The sequence below is a fragment of the Ursus americanus genome, chromosome X (assembly GCF_024610735.1).
Source record: "Ursus americanus isolate L20-20 chromosome X, mUrsAme1.1.p, whole genome shotgun sequence".
Classification (NCBI taxonomy): Eukaryota; Metazoa; Chordata; class Mammalia; order Carnivora; family Ursidae; genus Ursus; species Ursus americanus.
This window is the reverse complement of record NC_142164.1, coordinates 30,228,077-30,247,995: the sequence shown is the minus strand read 5'-3', so window position 1 is coordinate 30,247,995 and position 19,919 is coordinate 30,228,077. Positions and strand designations below refer to the sequence as shown.

Sequence of the window (19,919 nt, the reverse complement as noted above, 5' to 3'; positions counted from 1 at the left end):
AATCATTGTTTGTGAGTTCCAAACGTGGTACACTGCTGACTTTTTTGGGTTTTCGCTGCTGAGGGAGAAGTATGGAAATAGAGCCCGCCAGACAGTGAAAGAAAGGATGGGGGTTTTGGAGCCAGAGAGAGCAGGATTCCAATCTCCATTCTCTCCCTCTCTTTCTTTCTTTTTTTTTTTAAGATTTTTATTTATTTATTTGCAAGAAAGAGCATGAGAGAGAGATTACGAGCAGGAGGGAGGGGTAGAGGGAGAAGCAGGCTCCCTGCTGAGCAGGGAACCCGAAGTGGGGCTCCATCCCAGGACCCGGGATCATGACCTGAGCCAAAGGCAGACGCTTCACCGACTGAGCCACCCAGGCGCCCCAAATCTCCAGTCTCTTGCTATTTGCTAGCGAGGCGACCATAGGGAAGTTACTTAACTTCTCTGTGCCTCATTTTTCTCATTAGTAAAATGGAGAGAATAGTAGTGCCTTTAGTGCATTTCCTTCTAAGCTAGCCTTGGTTCAGTAGTTACATGTGCAGTGAAGTAAGTTGAGGAGCGATCCCTTGGCCTCGCTCTAAAGCTTACCCATGCCACCAGGCCCTGCCAGGGCAGGATGGAAAAGGTTCCAGCAAGAGAGGCTCTTCCCTAGAGATGCATGGTGTCCTGTAGGCACCATCTGGGGAAAGTACCGTAGGAATGCCTGACCGTTCTTAGTCGCCCTAGATGTGCCCAGAACGAGAGCTGGTCGTTAGGGCAGGTAGGACCCACCCAGTCCAGGATCTGCAGGCCACAGCGGTATTTACTGAGTGACTAGGATGCAGGCGTCTTAGCGCGAGAGGACGGCGTCGCCAGAGCCAAAGGCTCGTGGCCATGGTAAGGACATGTCACAGCCCATCATGAAAATGATCTCTTCACTTTGTAGGCTTAACTCGTCTCTCGTGGAGATGCTTTTACCTTGACTCTCTGCCTGAGACAGTTCAAAGTAGACATGCTGGTAGGTCCCAAGGTCATTAATATTTGGCACCGTCCCTCTATTTCTTTCTTTATCCGTGTCACTATTTTGTGTTGTTTTATTCAGTTAAGACAACGGAAGATTTTATCTCCCTGTAGCCAGATAGTCTCAGGCTCGTTGCCACACAACTGACACTATAAATGGAAAGTTAATGGAAAGCCAGGCTTGCTGAACAACATGCCGTTTTCTGCTTTATTTTGCCTCTGAAAACCCGGCAAGCCAGCGCGAGGGACAAACCAGTCTCAAGCATCTGGGCCCCTGACGTTATCTGTGTGCACAATATGGGAGGCGTTCTCCATTGGCAACAGACCTCATGAAGCGCTTGGTACTTTGAACGTCCTTATTTCTTTCTTAATGTGTGCAAGTAAAAATTAAAAACACTCTTGTACCTTGCCAAAGAACAAAATCTGCTGAAGGGCACAGACAGTTCGAAGAGCTGTTCGGCAATATTTTCCAATATTTTAAACATACGTTTCCTTGGACCCAACAATTTCACGTTTAAGGGTTTTTTTAAAGGGGGGAAAGGGCAGAGGGAGCCCCCAGCGTGGAGCCCGACCCGGGGCTCGATCTCACGACCCTGAGATCATGACCTGAGCTGAAATCAAGAGTCAGACACTTAACCCACTGAGCCACCCGGGCGCCCCTCATGTTTAAGATTTTATCCTGTAGGTGCCCACCACCGTAAAGATGTATGATTAAAGGTGTTCATTGCTGCGAAGTTTGTCTAGCAACCTGGAAGCAATCTAAATGTCCATATGGCTAAAGAAATGGTATTATCCACACAAGGATACACCAGCCTATGCGCTAAAAAAATGACATAGATTTGGACGTGTTGATTTGAACCTCTCAGGATATACTACTGAGGGGGGAAAGAGTGAGGTGCAGGAAATCATGGCTAGGATGATCACATTGGTGTGTAAATTGATGTTCACAATAACTTGTATATGCTTAGGAAATTTCTGGACTGAGACATACAAAACCGCTAACCATGCTTACCCCTGAGGAGAGGAACTAGAGTCTTACATAGCAAGAAATTGTTGACTTTTCATGTATACCCTTGAGGGCAGTTTGAACGTTTTACCATATACATAGTTTACTTTCATAAGGTTAAAGTCAAGCTTGACCTCTTTTTTATTTCCCTTCTATGTTTCGTCTTAGCCTAGATAATTACCTCAACTATCTCCTGAGGTCTCTTAGGAGAAGTCTGTCTTTTTTTTCCCCTGGGTCTAATTGACACACCATGTTACATTAGTTTTAGGGGTACAGCATAGGGATTCTGCAAGTTTATATCTTAATGCTCAAATGCAGCTCCCACCTGTCCCCATACAACGCAATTACAGTATCATTGACTATAGTCCCTATGCCGTGCCTTTTATTCCCGTGACTTACTCATTCCATAGGTGGAAGCCTGTATCTCCCTCTCTCCTTCACCCATTTTGCCCATCCCCCACCCCTCCCCTCTGGCAACCATCAGTTTGTTCTTTTTTTTTTTTTTAAGATTTATTTATTTATTTATTTATTTATTTATTTATTTGAGAGAGGGAGAGGCAGACTCCCTGCCGAGCAAGGAGCCTGACACGGGGCTCGATCCCAGGACCCTGGAATCCCCCAAACCAAAGGCAGACGCTTAACCCACTGAGCCACCCAGGTGCCCCCAGTTTGTTCTCTGTAGAGAAATCTAGCTGTTTACTGGAAGAGAAAAGAAGGTTAAGGCTTCTGGAGATCGGCTTTTAGATTTTTACGTAAGAACAAATAGAATGGATTTGGAGAAGTTAAAAGATGCTAAGAAACTTTCTATGCCCTGGATGTCCTCCTGTATACGTGGAGGGGAAAAAAGCATACAGAGACTGTTCCCCGAGAGGTTTTTGTTGTCTTTGTTTGTTTGTTTCAATTTTCGTTTTCTACGCCGAACACGAGAAAGGGCTATCGTAAATTGCAATGACATTGACAAAGTCACCAACAACCAAGGCCCAAGTCAAACTGAGTTGGGAGAACACTGAAAGAGGGGCCTGGGCACGGTGTCAGGTTAGTGGGGAGACTGACGGAGGGGAGGGTATTGAGGGCCTACAGATGGAAGGTCCAGCAGGGACAGCTCTGAGATTTGCCTCCAGCAGCATAGCTTCTTAACGTGGAATTCAGGCTCTTCACAAAATGGTCCATAACTACCATAGTTTATGTCTCCGGAAAAGAACTATTCTGCTTTCCCGTGGTCCCTTTGGAGGACCAGAAGACCTATGAAAGGTTTCACGTCATCAAGAGTGCCCACCCTTACAATGTCAGTCACTTCTTGCGGATGTATGAGTCGGTAAACTTTTCTGTAGGTTAACTGTGTCATATATATCAAAATCCTTAAAACCATGTAAATCTTTTAATGAAGCAACTTCTCTTCTAGGAATTTATGCTGAGGAATAAATCAAAAAATAATGCACGTAGTTTTAAATGCAAGGATGTTCATCAGAGCATTTTTTGCAATCGCGAAAAATTGAGAAACAACCTAAGACTCTATTGATGAGGACTGAGCCTATAAATCGTGTGTATCCATACATCCATTAAAAGTCATGTTAATGACTGGGGCACCTGGGTGGCTCAGTTGGTTAAGCGTTTACCTTTGGCTCCGGTCATGTTCCCAGGGTCCTGGGATCGAGCCCTGCGTGGGGCTCCTTGCTCAGCGGGGAGTCTGCTTCTCCCTCTCCTTCTTCTTCTGCCTCCCCCCACTTGTGCTTTCTCTCTCTCTCTCTCAAATAAATAAATAAAATCTTTTTTAAAAAAAAAGTCCTGCTAATGACCATATAGAACTATAATAACTATAATATGTTTTTGTTACACATAACATAAAATTTACTATTTTGACCATTTTTCTGTGTGCAGTTCACTGGTGCTCCTAGCACCATGTTGGAAAGCGGCAAAAGTGGGCATCCTTGCTTTGTTCCTGATCTTAGAGGAAAAACTTTCAGCCTTTCATCATTGAGTACAATGTTCACTATGGGTTTCTCATAGGGGCCCTGGATTGGATTGTGGAAATTCCCTTCTGTTCCTGGCTTGTTGAGTATTTTTATTATGAGAGATGTTGAGTTTTGTCAAATGCTTTTGCTGCATCAATTGAGATGATCACGTAGGGTTTTTTCCCTTCATTCTGTTTTTGTGGTGTATTACATTGATTGATTTTCATATGTTGAACCATCTTTGCATTCCACAAATAAATCCTACTTGGTTGTGGCATATAATCCTTTTAATATGCTGCTGAATTCTGTTTGCCAGTCTTCTGTTGAGGATTTTTGCATCAATGTTCATAAGGGGTATTGGTCTGTAGTTTTTTGGTACTGTCTTTGTCTGGCTTTGGTTTCAGAGTTAATGCTGACATTATAGAATGACTCAGGGTATGTTCCCTCCTCTTGAGTTTTTCAGAAGAGTTTGAGAAGGATTGGGGGTAGTTCTTCTTTAAGTGTTTGGTAGACTTCACCAGTGAAGACATCAGGTCCAGAGCTTTTCTTCATCAGAAATTTTTTTAGGATTTTATTTATTTATTTATTTGAGAGAGAGAGAACAGGGGGAGGGATAGAGGGAGAGAATCTCAAGCACACTCTGCACTGAGTGTGGAGCCCAACATGGGGCTTGATCCCATGACCCTGAGATCATGACCTGAGCCAAAATCAAGACTTGGACACTCAAATGACTGAGCCATGCAGGTGCCCCAGAAAAAAATTTTTTAGGTAGTCTCCACACCCAGCATGGAGCCTGACATGGGGCTCAAACTCACAACCCTGAGATCAAGACCTGAGCTGAAATCAAGAGTTTGTTGCCCAACAGACTGAGCCACCCTGGGGCTCCCATCAGAAAATTTTTGATTACTGATTCAATCTCCTTACTAGCTATAGATCTATTCAGATTTTTCTTTTTTTTGTGTTTCTAGGAATTTGTTCATTTCATCTAGTTATTTAAGTTGTTGGCGTACAGTTGCTCATAGTACTCACCTATAATCCTTTTTATTTCTATAGAATTGGTAGTAACATCCTCATTTTCATTTCTGATTTTAGTAATTTTGAGTGTTCTTTTTTTCTTAGTCCATCTGGTTAAAGATTTGTCAATTTTATTGATCTTTTCAGAGAACAAACCTTTGGTTTCATTGCTTTCCTCTATTTTTCTATTCTCTATTTCATTTACCTCTGCTTAATCTTTATTTCCTTCCTGCTGCTAGCTTTGGGTTTAGTTCCTCTCTTTCTAGTTCCTTAAGTTGTAGAATTATGTTGTTGAATTGAAATCTTTCCCATTTCTTAATGTTGTGTTTATCACTATAAATTTCCTCCTTAGCACTGCTTTTGCTGTGTCCTGTAAGTTTTGGTGTCTTGTGATTTTTGTTTTCGTTAATCTCCAAGTATTTTCTAATTTCCCTTGTGATTTTTTTTCTTTGAATCATTGATTTTTTTAAGTGTTTAATTTCCACAAATTTATGAATTTTCCTATTTTACTTCTGTTATCGATTTCTAACTTTATCCCATTGTGCTCAGAGAAGATACTTTGTATGATAATGGTCTTTTTAAATCTATTGAGACTTAATTTGTGGCCTAACATGCAGTCTATCCTGGAAAATGTCCCATGTGCACTTGAGAAGAAAGCGTATCGTTGTTGGGTATTCTGTATATGTTTGGGAGATGTAGTGGTTTATTGTATTCTTCAAGTCCTCTATTTCCTTACTTACCTTCTGTCTGCTTGCAGTATCTAATATTGAGAGTGGGGTATTAAATTCTCCAAGTATCATCGTAAAACTGTTTCTCCTTTGAGTTCTGTCAATTTTTGCTTTATATAGTTTGATGGTCTGTTATTAGGTGTGTAGATGTTTATGATTGTTTAGTCTTCTTGCTGTACTGAGCCTTTTATCAATACACAGTGTCCTTTTTTTTTTTTTGTCTCTTGTGACCTGTTAAAACTTCAAGTCTATTTTGTTCAATGTTAGTATATTCACCCCTGCTCCCTTTTGGTTACTATATGCATGAACTATCTTTTTCTGTTTTTCATTTTCAGCCCATGTATGTCTTTGGATCTAAAATAAATCTCTTGTAGACTGCATATAGTTGGATCATAATTGTTTATCCATTCTATAAATCTCTTTTGATTTCATTTTAATCCATTTACATTTTGAGTAATTACTGATCACGAGAGACTTCTTTCATTCTGCTATTTGTTTTCGTATGTGCCTTATAGCTATTTTGTATCTCATTTTTACATTACTGTCTTCATTTTGTTTAATTAATTTTTTTTTAAAGATTTTATTTATTTATTTGACAGAGATAGAGACAGCCAGCGAGAGAGGGAACACAAGCAGGGGGAGTGGGAGAGGAAGAAGCAGGCTCATAACTGAAGAGCCTGATGTGGGGCTCGATCCCACAACGCCGGGATCCGCCCTGAGCCAAAGGCAGGCGCTTAACCGCTGCGCCACCCAGGCGCCCCTGTTTAATTAATTTTTATAGTGAAATGGTTAATCTGCTTCCCATTTCCTTTTGACTGTATTCTTCAACTCTATTTTTGTGGTTTTCTTGGGGATTATATTTAACATCCTAAACTTATAACACTCCAATTTGAATTTATAACTGTTTAACTTCAAGAACATACAAAAAATCTGCTTCTTTAACAGCCCCATCCCTACCCCTTTGAGTCGTTGATGTGTAGAATTATATCTTTATACATTGTGTGTCCAAAAAATAAACCAATAATTTTTTTAAAACATTAGTCTCTTAAATTATGTAGGAAACAAAATTATTACATGTGATGAGTGGCTTCTCTCTTGATTCTTTCAAAATTCTCTCTCTGTCTTTGGCTTTTGACAGTTTGATTTTAATGTGGTTCAGTGTGGGTCTCTTTGACTTACCCTACTTGGAATCTTTTGATCTTCTTGGATTTTTATAGTCATGCCTTTTCTCAAATTTGGGAAGTTTTCACCCATTACTTCTTCAAATATTACCTCTGCCCCTTTCCATCTCTTCTCCTTTCAGGGACTCCTACAATGTGTGTGTTGGTCCACTGGGTGATGTTCCACATGATTGTTTTATCTTCAAGTTCCCTGATATTATTTCTGCCTGTTCAAATCCGCCTTTGAATCCCTCTAGTGAATTTTCATTTTACTTATTATATTTTGCACCTCCAAAATTTGTTTGGTTTCTTTTTAAGTTTTCTACCTCTTCGTTGATATTGACATTTGTCCATACATCATTTTCTTGACTTTCTCCACATCTTAGTCATCAAGACAGTTGTTTTAAAGTCTTTTTCTAGTAGGTCTACTCTCAGGTCCTTTGGGGGGATAAGTTTCCATTGGGTTGCTTTTCTCCTTTGAATGTGCCACACTTGCCTGTTTCTTCAGGTGCCTTGTGATTTGTTGTCGTCGTCGTTGTTGTTGTTGAAAACTGGACATTTGGATCTGATGCTGTGGTCATTCTGGAAGGCAGATTCTCCCCCTTTCCCAGGATTTGCCGGGTTTGGGTTTTAATTGTTGTAGGCTGTCTCTGTGCCGTGGATCAGCCTGAGGCGTAAACTTAGGGTCTTCTCAGGTCTTTTCTGAACTCATACCTTCCCCTGGGCGTGCGTGGTACATTTCTAATTTCCCTTCTGTATGCTGTTGCTTTTGAGTGTCCTTGTCTTCAATGCCTGGCTCCCGAGAGGGGAAAAAGAAAAATAAAGGGGAGAGATCTTTTAAATCCCCTGGAAGTCACTTCAGCCAGGGGGCAGGGAAGTACAACAAAAATGGCCACAGCAAGGGCACCTGGGTAGCTCAGTCCATTAAGCGTCTGCCTTCGACTCGGGTCGTGATCCCAGCATCCTGGGATCAAGCCCCGTGTGGGGCTCTCTGCTCAGCAGGGAGCCTCCTTCTCCCTCCCCCTTTGCCTGCTGCTCCCCCTGCTTGTGTTCTCTCTCTCTCTCTCCCTCTGTCAAATAAATAAATAAATAAATAAAATCTTTTTTAAAAAAGGTTTTTAAAAAAATGGCCGCAGCCTCTTTGTACCTCTGTGACCAGAAACAGCAGTCGGAGCACAGATCCCTAGTATCTGGAGGACAGGGTCCTTCTTGCCATCTGGGCTCCTGCACGCTGTTCCAGGAACATGGGGCTGGGGAGTAGGATATGAGCAGCTGCCATTGCGCCAAGAGCTGAAATTGACCGAAATCAAAATTCACTGCTGTTTTCTGTCCAAGCCTTCCCCTACAAGTTACAAGCTTTCAATAGACTCCAGAGTGCCAGAATAGTTAGATTAGACAGACTCTGCCAGCGTAAATGTTGTCTGGGTAGGAAGATAGAGTCTGGTCCTCTACCACCTTCCCAGAATCCTCTCTGTCATATGTTTTTATCAAGGTAGAATTCAAATGTGCAGTTAACCTTTTAAAGATATTTTTAAAGAATCAGATTATAAAACAGTGTTTAGTATGACCTCAGCTTTGTAAACAATATGGAGATATATGAAAATGTGAATAATGGTCCTTGCCAACTGCTAGGATTATGATTTTTATTTTCTTCCCCCATTCCTATAATTTCCAAATAGGTTTCTGTAACTTCTTTATAATCAGAAGGAAATGATCCTTCAAAAAAGAACAAAGCTCTCCTCCAGGTGTATATCCAGTTGGGAACACAATCATAATAACAGCATTCCCCAGTTGATCTCAAAGGAGTTAGTGGCTTACCTCTACCCCCTTTTCCCTTCCATCGAATAAAAAACAAAACTTTCTTACTTTATAGGTAAATGCCAAAGAGCTCGATCCAAAATATGCTCACATCCAAGTCACTTACGTGAAGCCCTACTTTGATGACAAGGAACTCACAGAGAGAAAGACCGAGTTTGAAAGAAACCATAATATCAACAGATTTGTTTTTGAAGCTCCTTATACACTATCCGGCAAAAAGCAAGGCTGCGTAGAAGAACAATGCAAGCGCCGTACAATCTTGACTAGTAAGTCGGGCTTTGCGTGATAACATTCTGTTGGACTTGGTTCTTTCTGATACACACAAGTAGCAGGTGGCGAGCAGGAAGACGTAAACTGCGATTGTGACCCTTCATTGTTCAGCTGTTCAGTCAGTAGCTTGCACGAACACAGCCACGTTATACCCCATACTTGCCCCATAGGTAACTCGTGACTGATTGCCGCAGGGTGTCGCGTAACGAGAATTTTCCCCTCAATCCTGAAGTAATAAGGTGCTTTCTGATACCTTAGGGTATTGTCTGGAGAACGCATGGTGGGGGCAATTAAGTGCAATGGAGGTTTTTTTCCTTTGATTTGGCTGTTTGAACACATGATTTTTTTTCAAGATAATAAATCAGTGTGAACATTTTAACAGCTTCCAACTCCTTTCCATATGTGAAGAAGAGGATCCCTATAAACTACGAACAGCAGATTAATTTAAAGCCCATTGATGTTGCTACTGATGAAATCAAAGATAAAACGGCAGAGCTGAAAACACTTTGCTCCTCTGCTGACGTGGACATGATTCAGCTCCAGCTGAAACTGCAGGGCTGCGTTTCAGTGCAGGTATGTGGGCTGCTGAGCGTGTCCTCAGTGGTTCCTGGTGGCCTTGCTTTCATAAGGGCGCAGAGCAAGCAGTCATGGCACTTGTGCGTTCGGCTCTTACTGAGAATGAAAACCCGTGCGCTGTTCTCAGTGAACCTGAAGACATTAGGCTCAGTGTCCATCAGTGTTGCGCTGCGGCAGAAGACTTTAACACAAACCCTGTGACGGCGGCCACGCTCTGTGTTTCTGTAGCCGAAGTCATTAAGTCACTTGTTAGAATATCGTCTTTGCAGATGATCTGCTTTAGTCATTTTTTTCAAATAAACTTCTAGTAAGAATAGTAAATGGGGTCCTCAGAGGTAGATTTTTAATGGATTTAGGGTTGGGTTTTTTTTGGTTTTTTGTTTTTTGTTTTTTTTGTTTTGTTTTGTTTTGTTTTTTAGGAGAAATGCTGGGGCGCCTGGCTGGCTCAGTTGGGGAAACATGCAACTCTTGATCTCGGGGGTTGTGAGTTCGAGCCCCGTGTTGGGGGTAGAGGTTACTTAAAAAAAAAATGAAATCTTAAGAAAAAAAGAAATGAGAAAGGCAGAAATTACTTTTCGATTGCGTTCTGACAACTCTCATTTTTCTCCCTTTGTCCTTTAGGTAAATGCTGGTCCGTTAGCATATGCAAGGGCTTTCTTAAATGATAGTCAAGCTAGCAAGTATCCACCTAAGAAAGTAAATGAGTTGAAAGACATGTTTAGGTAAGTGCTGCGTCCTTTTCCCTCGAGTCCTCTACCCTTTTACTGCCATTTTCTTCTTCACAGAAAGCAAAATATTCACCCAATAACATCCCTCCCAAAAAGGACATTCTCCGTTCTCATTTACAATATGTGAGTGACCTTCTAACGGTACTTCAAGTAGCGAGGAAACGCACGATCTCTTTCTCGGGGCACGACACTAGCAATGTCCTAGCATCCCCGAGAGATGAGATATGCCAATTTACCTTATTGCTTTGCATATTGTGGCACAAATGCAAGCCCGCATTCAACTGTGTGCTTTCCTCCCTTGCCTGATCGACTTCATCTTGCAGCATTTCAGACCATTCAGGGTAGGACTAAAAGTGGAACTGGAAGGGTTAGATAGGCTTTCTCCTGTCCTGTGTCCTTACGTCCACTTGGAACCTGCTGGTCCAGGGCACGTGATACCGTGGCTCGCATGTGTGTCCCTGTAGGCTAAGGCATGTCTGAATGGTCTTGCATTAGAAAACAATCTGCTTAATATGTATATATAAAGTTTACGTTCAGAATAAGAGAGACAGTTGAGTAAAATAGGCTAAGAGGAAGGATGACAACTCATCCACTCATTTGCTCCCGACTTATTCCATGTACTTTTCCGGTATGCATGTTATCAGCTGTTCCAGGTTGCAGAACAACCAGTAGTCGCTCATTCGCCAATATTTATTAACGCCTGGCATGCGCAGAAAGATTCTACTAGTTACTATGACAGGGATACAAACCCAATGGGCAGTGAGGTACTTTGTCCCCCAAGACCTACGCTCTGATTATGGACAGTACGCACAAACGCATGGATGATGGACAAATGCTTTTACAATAAGTCGTCAACTCCCTGTCCCCACTTTTTTAAATTATTAAAGTACAGTTGACAGACAATGTTATTAGTTTCAGGCGTATAACATACTGATTTGGCAATTCTCTGTATTATGCGATGCTCGCCATGCTGTGTGGTCACACCATCTGTCACCATACGTTATTACAATATTATTGACTGTATTCCCTATGCTGTACTTTTCATCTCCGTGACTTATGTATTTTATAACAAGAAGTCTGTACCTCTCAATCCCCTTCACCAGTTTCACCCATCACCCCCCAATCTTCGTCCCCATTCCCAGCCCAGGACACAAAGTTCCTGCCTGTAACACGCAGCACTGTACTGGGTACATAGTAACCCCAAATAAATTATTTCTGAATGCACGACTCATTATCTACGGATGCAAATTAACGTTAGCACAAGTTTCGCTGACTTACTATCATGTGGCTGAGCAGATAGTCTTTCTAGAAGGTTGATGTTTTGAGCCAGGTTTTAACAGAGGTAAGAAACCAAAGGGGAAAGGTGGGAAAGAAAGGAAAAGGTATTTCGGACTTGGGAAGTAGCATTAGCAAAGACACAGTGAGAAAATACAGGATTCCAATCTTCCCTCTAGGCAAGCCACGTTTAAAGCGAGTATCAAATTGGTGGTCAGCGAGACTTTCTAGGAATAAATGCTGAAACCCTTATCTTTGCGCTTTGCCCACAGGAAATTCATACAGGCGTGCAGCATTGCCCTTGAACTCAATGAGCGGCTAATTAAAGAAGATCAAATTGAGTACCATGAAGGGCTCAAGTCAAATTTCAGAGACATGGTGAAAGAACTGTCTGACATTATCCACGAGCAGGCAAGTATTAGGGTAGTTAAAAATGAAAACATGATCTGGGGCCACCGAAGTGTTACTTAGCAAAGTCTATTCTTTCGAAATGCATTACCTTGAAATTACTCCGTCTGTATTTTCAAATTTCTTCCTATTATCTTGAATCGTTTAAATGATATAATGCAAATCAAATTTGAAATAATTATCTGAAGCAATTGCTAAAGCAATTATCAGTAATAAGGCATTTTGTTCTTTGGGCCACGATGCTATTAGAAGTAACGAGCTGAGCAAATCTGAATTGATCTACTGGAAACGTGGGTAAGAGTCTCTCAAGAAGGTCCTAGAGAAGTGAAATGATTGGCACAGGAGCCAAATCCCTAAGAGAATATCTCTATCTTGGCTGTAAGAAACTGTAGATACTATCGTTTAGGTGAGATACTGAGGGACTTCCAAAATGTGAGAAATGTTTTCGCATTTTCTTTCTTTCTTTTATTTATTTAATTTTAAAGATTTTATTTATTTATCTGACAGAGAGAGAGACAGCCAGCGAGAGAGGGAACACAAGCAGGGGGAGCGGGAGAGGAAGAAGCAGGCTCCCAGCGGAGGAGCCTGATGTGGGGCTCGATCCCAGGACTCTGGGATCACGCCCTGAGCAGAAGGCAGACGCTTAACGGCTGAGCCACCCAGGCGCCCCTGTTTTAGCATTTTCATCTATGACTGAGTGTTTGTGACAATTGCAGCTAACTTAGTAAAACCACAACCTGAAAAATACGGAAGCCAAGACCCGTTCACCATTTACAGCCACATTGTGTCACAATTAAGTAGTTAGGATTTTTATACACCTGAGCCAGCCAGGCACCCCAGGACTTTTTAGACACCTGTTTGTCTTAAACCCATGTACTCCTGGGTAATCCTGGTAAACTTCATTTTTATGCTGGAGTCCTGACCACTCTCTACATGAATTGTCACTCAAGTATTTTAATGTCTTCAACATGTTCGTAAAAGTCCCAGCACGATGGTGTAGTCCCTCGGCAACTGAGCCTATCAACGTTCCTTTCCTCACTCATGAAAACAGCCAATAAGAGAAATATTTGCTTCTGAAACTCTTCAAACTCTGATTTTTTAAGAAAGCAAGGCTTCTTCAAAGAAACAAGGATAACTACAACCCTTTAGAGAACACAGTCTCAAAGCTCGTTCCAGAACCTTCTCTGTCCTGGTCGCTGCATTTCAGCGATTGCTTGCTGTGGGAAATTTAGTTACAGTTAGCACAAGGTTGCACTGAATGACCAGAAGTCTCATTTGCCACCCACTGTCATCTCAGCATGAAGATGTCAGTCAGCCAGACCTTCCTCATCCCATCTGTTCAGTGAGACTGCTTACCCCAGTCTCCTACTCGCCCGTTCTCCATGTCTGGGAATCTCATTGGCCTGAGGAGTCTGGAATCAGTGTTCTATTTCTTCTTTTTGCCATCTTTACTTCTATTAGCCCATTTAGGAGGGAGTACAAACCGTTCCAAGGCGTCCCTCTGCTGTTCAGTGTTCAGGGACCCTTTTTTGTCTCCTTCCCAAAGCAGCCAGGTGATCAGGACTGGGAAGGGAGGAAATCATTCCAATTCCTTTATTCCCTGTGTGTCGAGCTCAGCCCATGAGTAGTGGAGGGGTGTATACCTTTCTGTGCCATCACTGCTCTGAGGCAGATAGACAACATAATTTGTTCCTCGGAGCTATCCAGTGTATGGGTTTCTATTCTTCATAGCCCACAGAAAATCAGCAAAAACTCCTTCGCAAAAGATACAACAACGACACACGTAGTTTTAAGCCAATGTGTCGTATATTGCACGCAACTGCATGACCTAGCCTGAAACTCCAAATTACTCAAATGGAAAACAGATTATTCAATTTACTGTTATTATATAGTGATCAAGATATTTAGAGCAGTCATTTTATAAAGTTCCTTTCCCCCCAAAGTGTGGATTTTGCAAATCTGCTGTCCTATTTCCCATCTGTCTCTCTCATTTTTTTTTAAGATTATTTATTTATTTATTTATTTATTTATTTGACAGAGAGACAGCCAGCGAGAGAGGGAACACAAGCAGGGGGAGGGGGAGAGGAAGAAGCAGGCTCCCGCGGAGGAGCCCGATGTGGGGCTCAATCCCAGGGTCCTGGGATCATGACCTGAGCTGAAGGCAGACGCTTAACAAGTGAGCCACCCAGGTGCCCCTGTCTCTCTCATTTGATTCCCATAAACCGTGGCTATTTTATTGAGTTGGAGAGACCAGTATTTTAGATCCTGGATATTATATATTGATAGATAACCAAGAAAAATCTTAGTTTCTTTTTTAAATTGTATTTTATTTACATTCAATTAATTAGCACATAGTGTATGATTCGTTTCAGAGGTGGAAGTCAGTGATTCGTCAGTTGCATATCACACCCAGTGCTCATCCCATCACGTGCCCTCCTTCGTGCCCATCCCCCCATGCCCCTCCCCTCCAGAGACCCTCAGTTTGTTTCCCATGGTTAAGTGTCTCTTCTGGCTTGTCTCCCTCTCTGATTTCATCTTGTTTTATTGAAAAATCTTCAGTTTCTATTGGTTTATATTTATGCGAGCTGTCCTGTCATAATGCATCACATTTAGGTGTGCCCTAACTGTTGACGTTACAGTGAATTTTTATAATTCAGTGTTTCCTATTAGATTCTCACAAAAGAGGGCCTTTATTCAGTCCTACACTTTGAGATACATTATTTCCCAAAGAAAGATAAAATAATACAAAATAAGACAAAGTATAGCTGTATAGTACAATATAAATTATTCTGTTGCACCCCAGAAATGATTACTTGACAGAAGAGATACAGTCTCCTTATTCTTCCCCCTCTTCAATGTAATCTGTCATAGTGTAACAAAATATACAGTTCTTTGTAAAACTTCTTCAAGCTTTCGACTTTTAAAAGGAGACTTAAATAAAGAAAATCTTTTAAAAATAAAAATGGGCTTTATATTAGCTTAAAATTATGAATTGCCGATTTCTTAATTAGATAGAGTCACTGGTGGCCACTGTAGGGTCTGGTATGTTTCGTTTTCTACACAATGAGTCCCATATTGTGTTGTCACATCTGACAGGTGTGAATAAACAATTAGTCATCTCTTAAACCTCTGCTTGGCTTCCAGATTAGTGTCATGAGTTACGATTTTTGTAAGAGGAAATTTCTCTATTGTGGACTTTCTATAAGACCTAACGTGTAGCAACACAAATGATAGGACTCATTACTGTCACCATAGACCAGTCTGTGGGCTTAACACTGAAGTTTCAAAGCTAACTTGAGAACCAAGTATTGAAAGCTTGAGACCTAAGTTGGGCTCATACAGTATAGAGGCTGGATGTGATGTATATGGTATTCTTTTCTTCCATCTTTTTTTTTTTTAAGTAGGCTCCACACCCAACGTGGGGCTTGAACTCCTGACCCTGAGACCAAGAGTCGCATGCTCTACCAACTGAGCCAGCCAGGCACCCCTTCTTTTCTTCCATCTAAGCAAGCGTATTTGATCACACAAAATGGAAAGTTTTTCAAATATCTATACCGATATGAATATATATGTTTATATACTTACGGGATATAAAATTTACATTTTATATGTGCGAAGTTCTTCATTTCCATGAAAAGCCTTCTGTATCAATTCACTTACATAGTTCTAGTGTGTCTTTAGAACAGAAATATGCACTTGTGACTTTATTTAAGAATATTTTCCAAGGTCTCCAGGGACGGAGCATGGGTATCTGTGTGTTTGAAAAGCCCCACGGGTGATTCCGAGAACCACTGTTAGGAGCTCTTGTTATGATCGTTCATTTAAAAAATATATATTTTAAAGATTGCATTGTCTGTCACTTTTTCTTGGATTTTGCACTTTACGGTCTTTTGCTTTTCTTAATGAGTAACCAGATTTTTTTTTCTGCTTTTTTGCTATGCCGCCTTTGTAATACAGCTTTGAAGACTTAAGTCGGTAATGTTATTCTTTGCTCTTTCTGTTTTATGTCATTTTAAATAGCTGCGTGTCAGTGACAAATTGAAATATGCCTGTAATTTCATATCCACATACTTTTTTGACCGTGGCTATTTTGCTTCATGATAAACATGCCGATTTTTTTTCTTTGTCTCAGATCTTACAAGAAGACACGATCCATTCCCCCTGGATGAGCAACACGTTACATGTATTTTGTGCAATTAGTGGTACATCAAGCGACAGAGGTTATGGTTCCCCGAGATACACTGCAGAAATCTGAGGACATGTGCAAAGCGACAACAAGACTGACCTTTCTCAGGAATAATCGGACCTGCGCAAATGTTACAATTTGAAGATTTGATATACGCGGAGTGTTTCATCCTGACACCAAAATTTTCATGCTTTCAAACAGGGTGCTTACGTATTTGTAAATATTTAAGCAACTTGAAAGTGCCTGGAAAATTGCACCACTGTGCTTGGTTTGTACTTTTTTAGGAAAATCTATATACGGAGAAGTAGAGCTCAAAAACGTTAATTCAATTTGCTTAATTACTGCTTCAGATGATAATGGTACTGTGTAAAATTGTATAATGGAACACAATAAAAGGTAAAACTTATTTGTAATTAGAAGTGAAGGAAATAATACTTTGAACTTAGCATTTTTCTTGACAGGAAGCTCAATTCATGACCCTACTGATGCTTGGAGAGAGAAAAAAAGGATAAAATTTCCATAAAACGTGGATGTTTCCAGTTGGGGAGGTAATCCGAACCTCTGCCTGCTAGTGGTCAAGGCGAGGCTAAAGGAAACAGAAGGGTTATTTTTAAAGGGGACTTTCACAAGGACAGACTATACAGAGAAATACCAAACGTACTGTCCCTTCACGTTTTGATCCAGTCATGCTAGGTGATCAAGGTGGTCTCTCTCTGCTTCCAGGACAAGGGAGTCACATGCGACCTGGCTTTCCCTAGGAAGTGGCATTCGTTCCCAGAGCTTCATCCTCTGGGGCTATCCGTAAAGCTAAAGAAAACATTTCCGAGAATTTACGGTCAGTGCCTCCTATGCAACTTCGAAACTTTCAAGGTATCAGAGTCAGGGAGGCATTTTTTCATCATGACTATTTTTCTTTTCAGTGTACAAGATCAGCAAGTATTTTGAAAGAACTGGATGGCTGCAGTAGTGGGCGGGGGGGGGTCAGGTTACGCACCCACCGCGGATCTAATGACTGCTAGCTAGGGATTCCATCTCTAACTTTGAAGACCTCTCAGACTCCTGACGTCATTCAGGAGTCACCGAGATGTAAAGAACTTTTTTTGGAGCTTGAATTTTCCATATAATTTTGGCTGCCTTTCCTGTCAACTTTAAGGTCTAGACATATTTTTCTTATAGAGTTTAGCCAATTTTTCAGAGGAAGAAAAAGACACGGAAGTCTAAATGGATTGCTGGGAGCCTTGGCTTTTTTAATGCTTTGTGACGAAGGAAATCTTAGAGGTGATGCTCCTGGCGTGCCATTTTTCTTTACAGGTCATCTTCAAGCTTTTAGGGGAGCGTGACATTATTTATTGAAGGTTTAATTTTGTATTTTCACAGGGGATTCAGGAGTATTTCAGAAGCAGTTTGTAATTCCTTAATACCCTGGAGGAACCCCGGAGAGTTCATGTCACCTTTGAAGTGATTAGATTTGGTTGGTGTGTGTAAGGAGCCGGCACCTGGCGCAAATGCTGCTACGTGAGAATGAGGCATCTCGGGGAAACTGGAGTGCTCTTGAGCCAATAACTAGTCTCCCCATGGCCCCCAGCACAGCGTGACGGACCATGGGTAATTTTTTGTCCAGTATCCTAAGTGACCGCTGTGCTCGAGGAGCTGGCAACATAGTGGGGGCAAGATAGACACAAAATTAAATATAATGCAAGAATTGACAACATACGCCAGGAACAGTTGTCTGTGAGCATCTCCAGGTCAAGGCCACTGCCCATAACTTGTATCACATCCAAGGAATGAGACGTCACTGGATTGTGGTGTCAGGGACGGTCTCGTGGCCGAAAGGGAGTTCTGAACAGGCTTTCAAAAATGAGTGGGTATTCTGGGCAGGAGGAAGATGGTGTGCAAAGGCGTGAAACGAATTAGCAGAAGTTCAGGGGACGGCGAAGAGATGAGTTTTGTCCAAGGGAATGATAGATGGTGTAAATCTAGAATGAAAACTTGGCCCTAGCTGGTGGAAGGCCTTGAATGCCAGGCTAATCGTGCTTGGACTTTACTCAGTAAACATGGGAGAGCCAGGCAAAGGTTTTTAGACAGAGAGATCACTTGATTAAATGTTACTCTTAGATATTTAATCCTTCGCGTTGCTGTCAGGTGTTTTCGAGGCAGAGGGAGATGGAAATACGGAAACCAATTTGCAGTCACCTAGCTCAGAGACCCGAACCCCCTAGAGAAGAACCAGCCTGGAGAAGAAATGACAAGTACAAGACACATTCTGTGGGAAGACCGGACCTGAGTTACCGATGACTAAGGAGACAAAAGGAAGCGTTAAGGATAATTGTGTGTCCCGTGGCCACTGGGTTCTCCAGGTCGTGCCACAATTTCACTAGGTTCCTCTCTCCGACTTTCAGACTGAGAGCAGCGAGCTGTTGAGGGTGAGGTGGGCTAGACTGGAGGAGGCCAGGAATGCGTGTTTGGAAACACGGCGTGTATCAGGTATCACCATTTATATAGTCGAATGATTTCATGAGGCGCTTTGGCCTCTACAAATTAATTCACCTCAAAGTATGCATTTCTGCTATACCGACCGTTTCACAGTTCAGCTTGAATCCAGTTCCCCCTGGAAGCTTCTGTTTCAGTGGTCTTTGAGCATATTATAAGACAGGAACAAGTCACCATCGACAGTGTTTATCACTGCAGTGACAACCCAGAGAGACAGAAAGTCGATGCAAATTTTCCTAATAACCAGCTGTCGCCAGTGGCATCGGGTCTATGGACGGGATTGTTATTGTTATCATATTTATGTGATCTGCCTGCCTATATAAATATTGTAACCATCTTTTTAAAAACGAAATAGAAAGCAGCCGTGGTAGCAACAGTCTTGGAACCTTGACCACCATATCATAGAACTAGAGGTGACTCACTGGTTAATTAACAAACTAAATAGGTCAGCGTAACAACCCAGGCTTTTTATATATAAATACTAGTTGTATCTGAGATGAGGAATCCGAGCGACGTATTGGAAGAATAGGCATTTCTCAACTCTTCAAAATATTAATCATCAGATAAGTATTTTAGGTTTCTGACCCACAAAATGGCGGGCTACCTTCAGTCTTGGTCTTGTGCTAAAGGTACGCTACTTCAGCTATCAAAACACAAAGGGAAAGGAATAGAATAAAAGACGGTCAGGGATGGGGAATGGGTCTGTGTAACAAGGCTCTTCCCCTAGCCTGAAGGTTGGCCAATAAGAACGCTTTGTTTATCTGGTTCCAGTTACAATAAAGGCTTTTTTCCTATTCCCTAACCACGTAATGGTCGCTCTCTAAGCGTATGTATGTTTATCCAACTCCTGGTTGAAGTTGTGACTAAATTCAAAAAAGAGTTTTGCCTCTGTGTATGGCATTTGAAGACTTACTCTGATATGCTCCCCCCCCCATTTTTCCTCTATCGAGCTCTAATTCACATACCGTACAAGTCACTCACTGAAAATGCCCGATTCAGTGGTTCTCAGTATATTCAGAGTTGTGCAACCATCACCACAATTAATTTTGGAACATTTTATTTCCCCAAAAAGAAACCTCATACATCTGAGGGGCCACTCCCCATTGCCTATGAATCACCCCCCTCCGGGCCCCTGACAACAACGAATCTACTTTCTGTATCTGGCTTTGCCTATTCTGGACATTTCATATAAACGGAATCCTACTATACATGGCCTCTTGTGAGTGGCTTCTTTCATTAGCATGTCTTCAAGGTTCCTTCATGTTGTAGCCTGGATCAGTTCTCCGTTCCTTTTTACAGCCGTATAATACTCCTTTGTATGGATACA

General features: G+C 41.7%; 1 protein-coding gene across 2 annotated transcripts in view; it reads left to right on the top strand.

The window, feature by feature from the left end:
- Window positions 1–16,508, top strand: part of DOCK11 (dedicator of cytokinesis 11) — a 183,821-nt gene extending 167,313 nt beyond the window's left edge. For both annotated transcript variants that reach the window (XM_087859834.1, XM_087859833.1), the window contains 5 exons: window positions 8,715–8,925; window positions 9,312–9,502; window positions 10,127–10,227; window positions 11,781–11,919; window positions 16,049–16,508. In XM_087859834.1, the coding sequence (XP_087715960.1) occupies window positions 8,715–8,925; window positions 9,312–9,502; window positions 10,127–10,227; window positions 11,781–11,919; window positions 16,049–16,171 (765 nt within the window). In that variant the 3' untranslated portion in view covers window positions 16,172–16,508. The remainder of the gene's footprint in view (window positions 1–8,714; window positions 8,926–9,311; window positions 9,503–10,126; window positions 10,228–11,780; window positions 11,920–16,048) is intronic.
- Window positions 16,509–19,919: the final 3,411 nt, after the last annotated feature.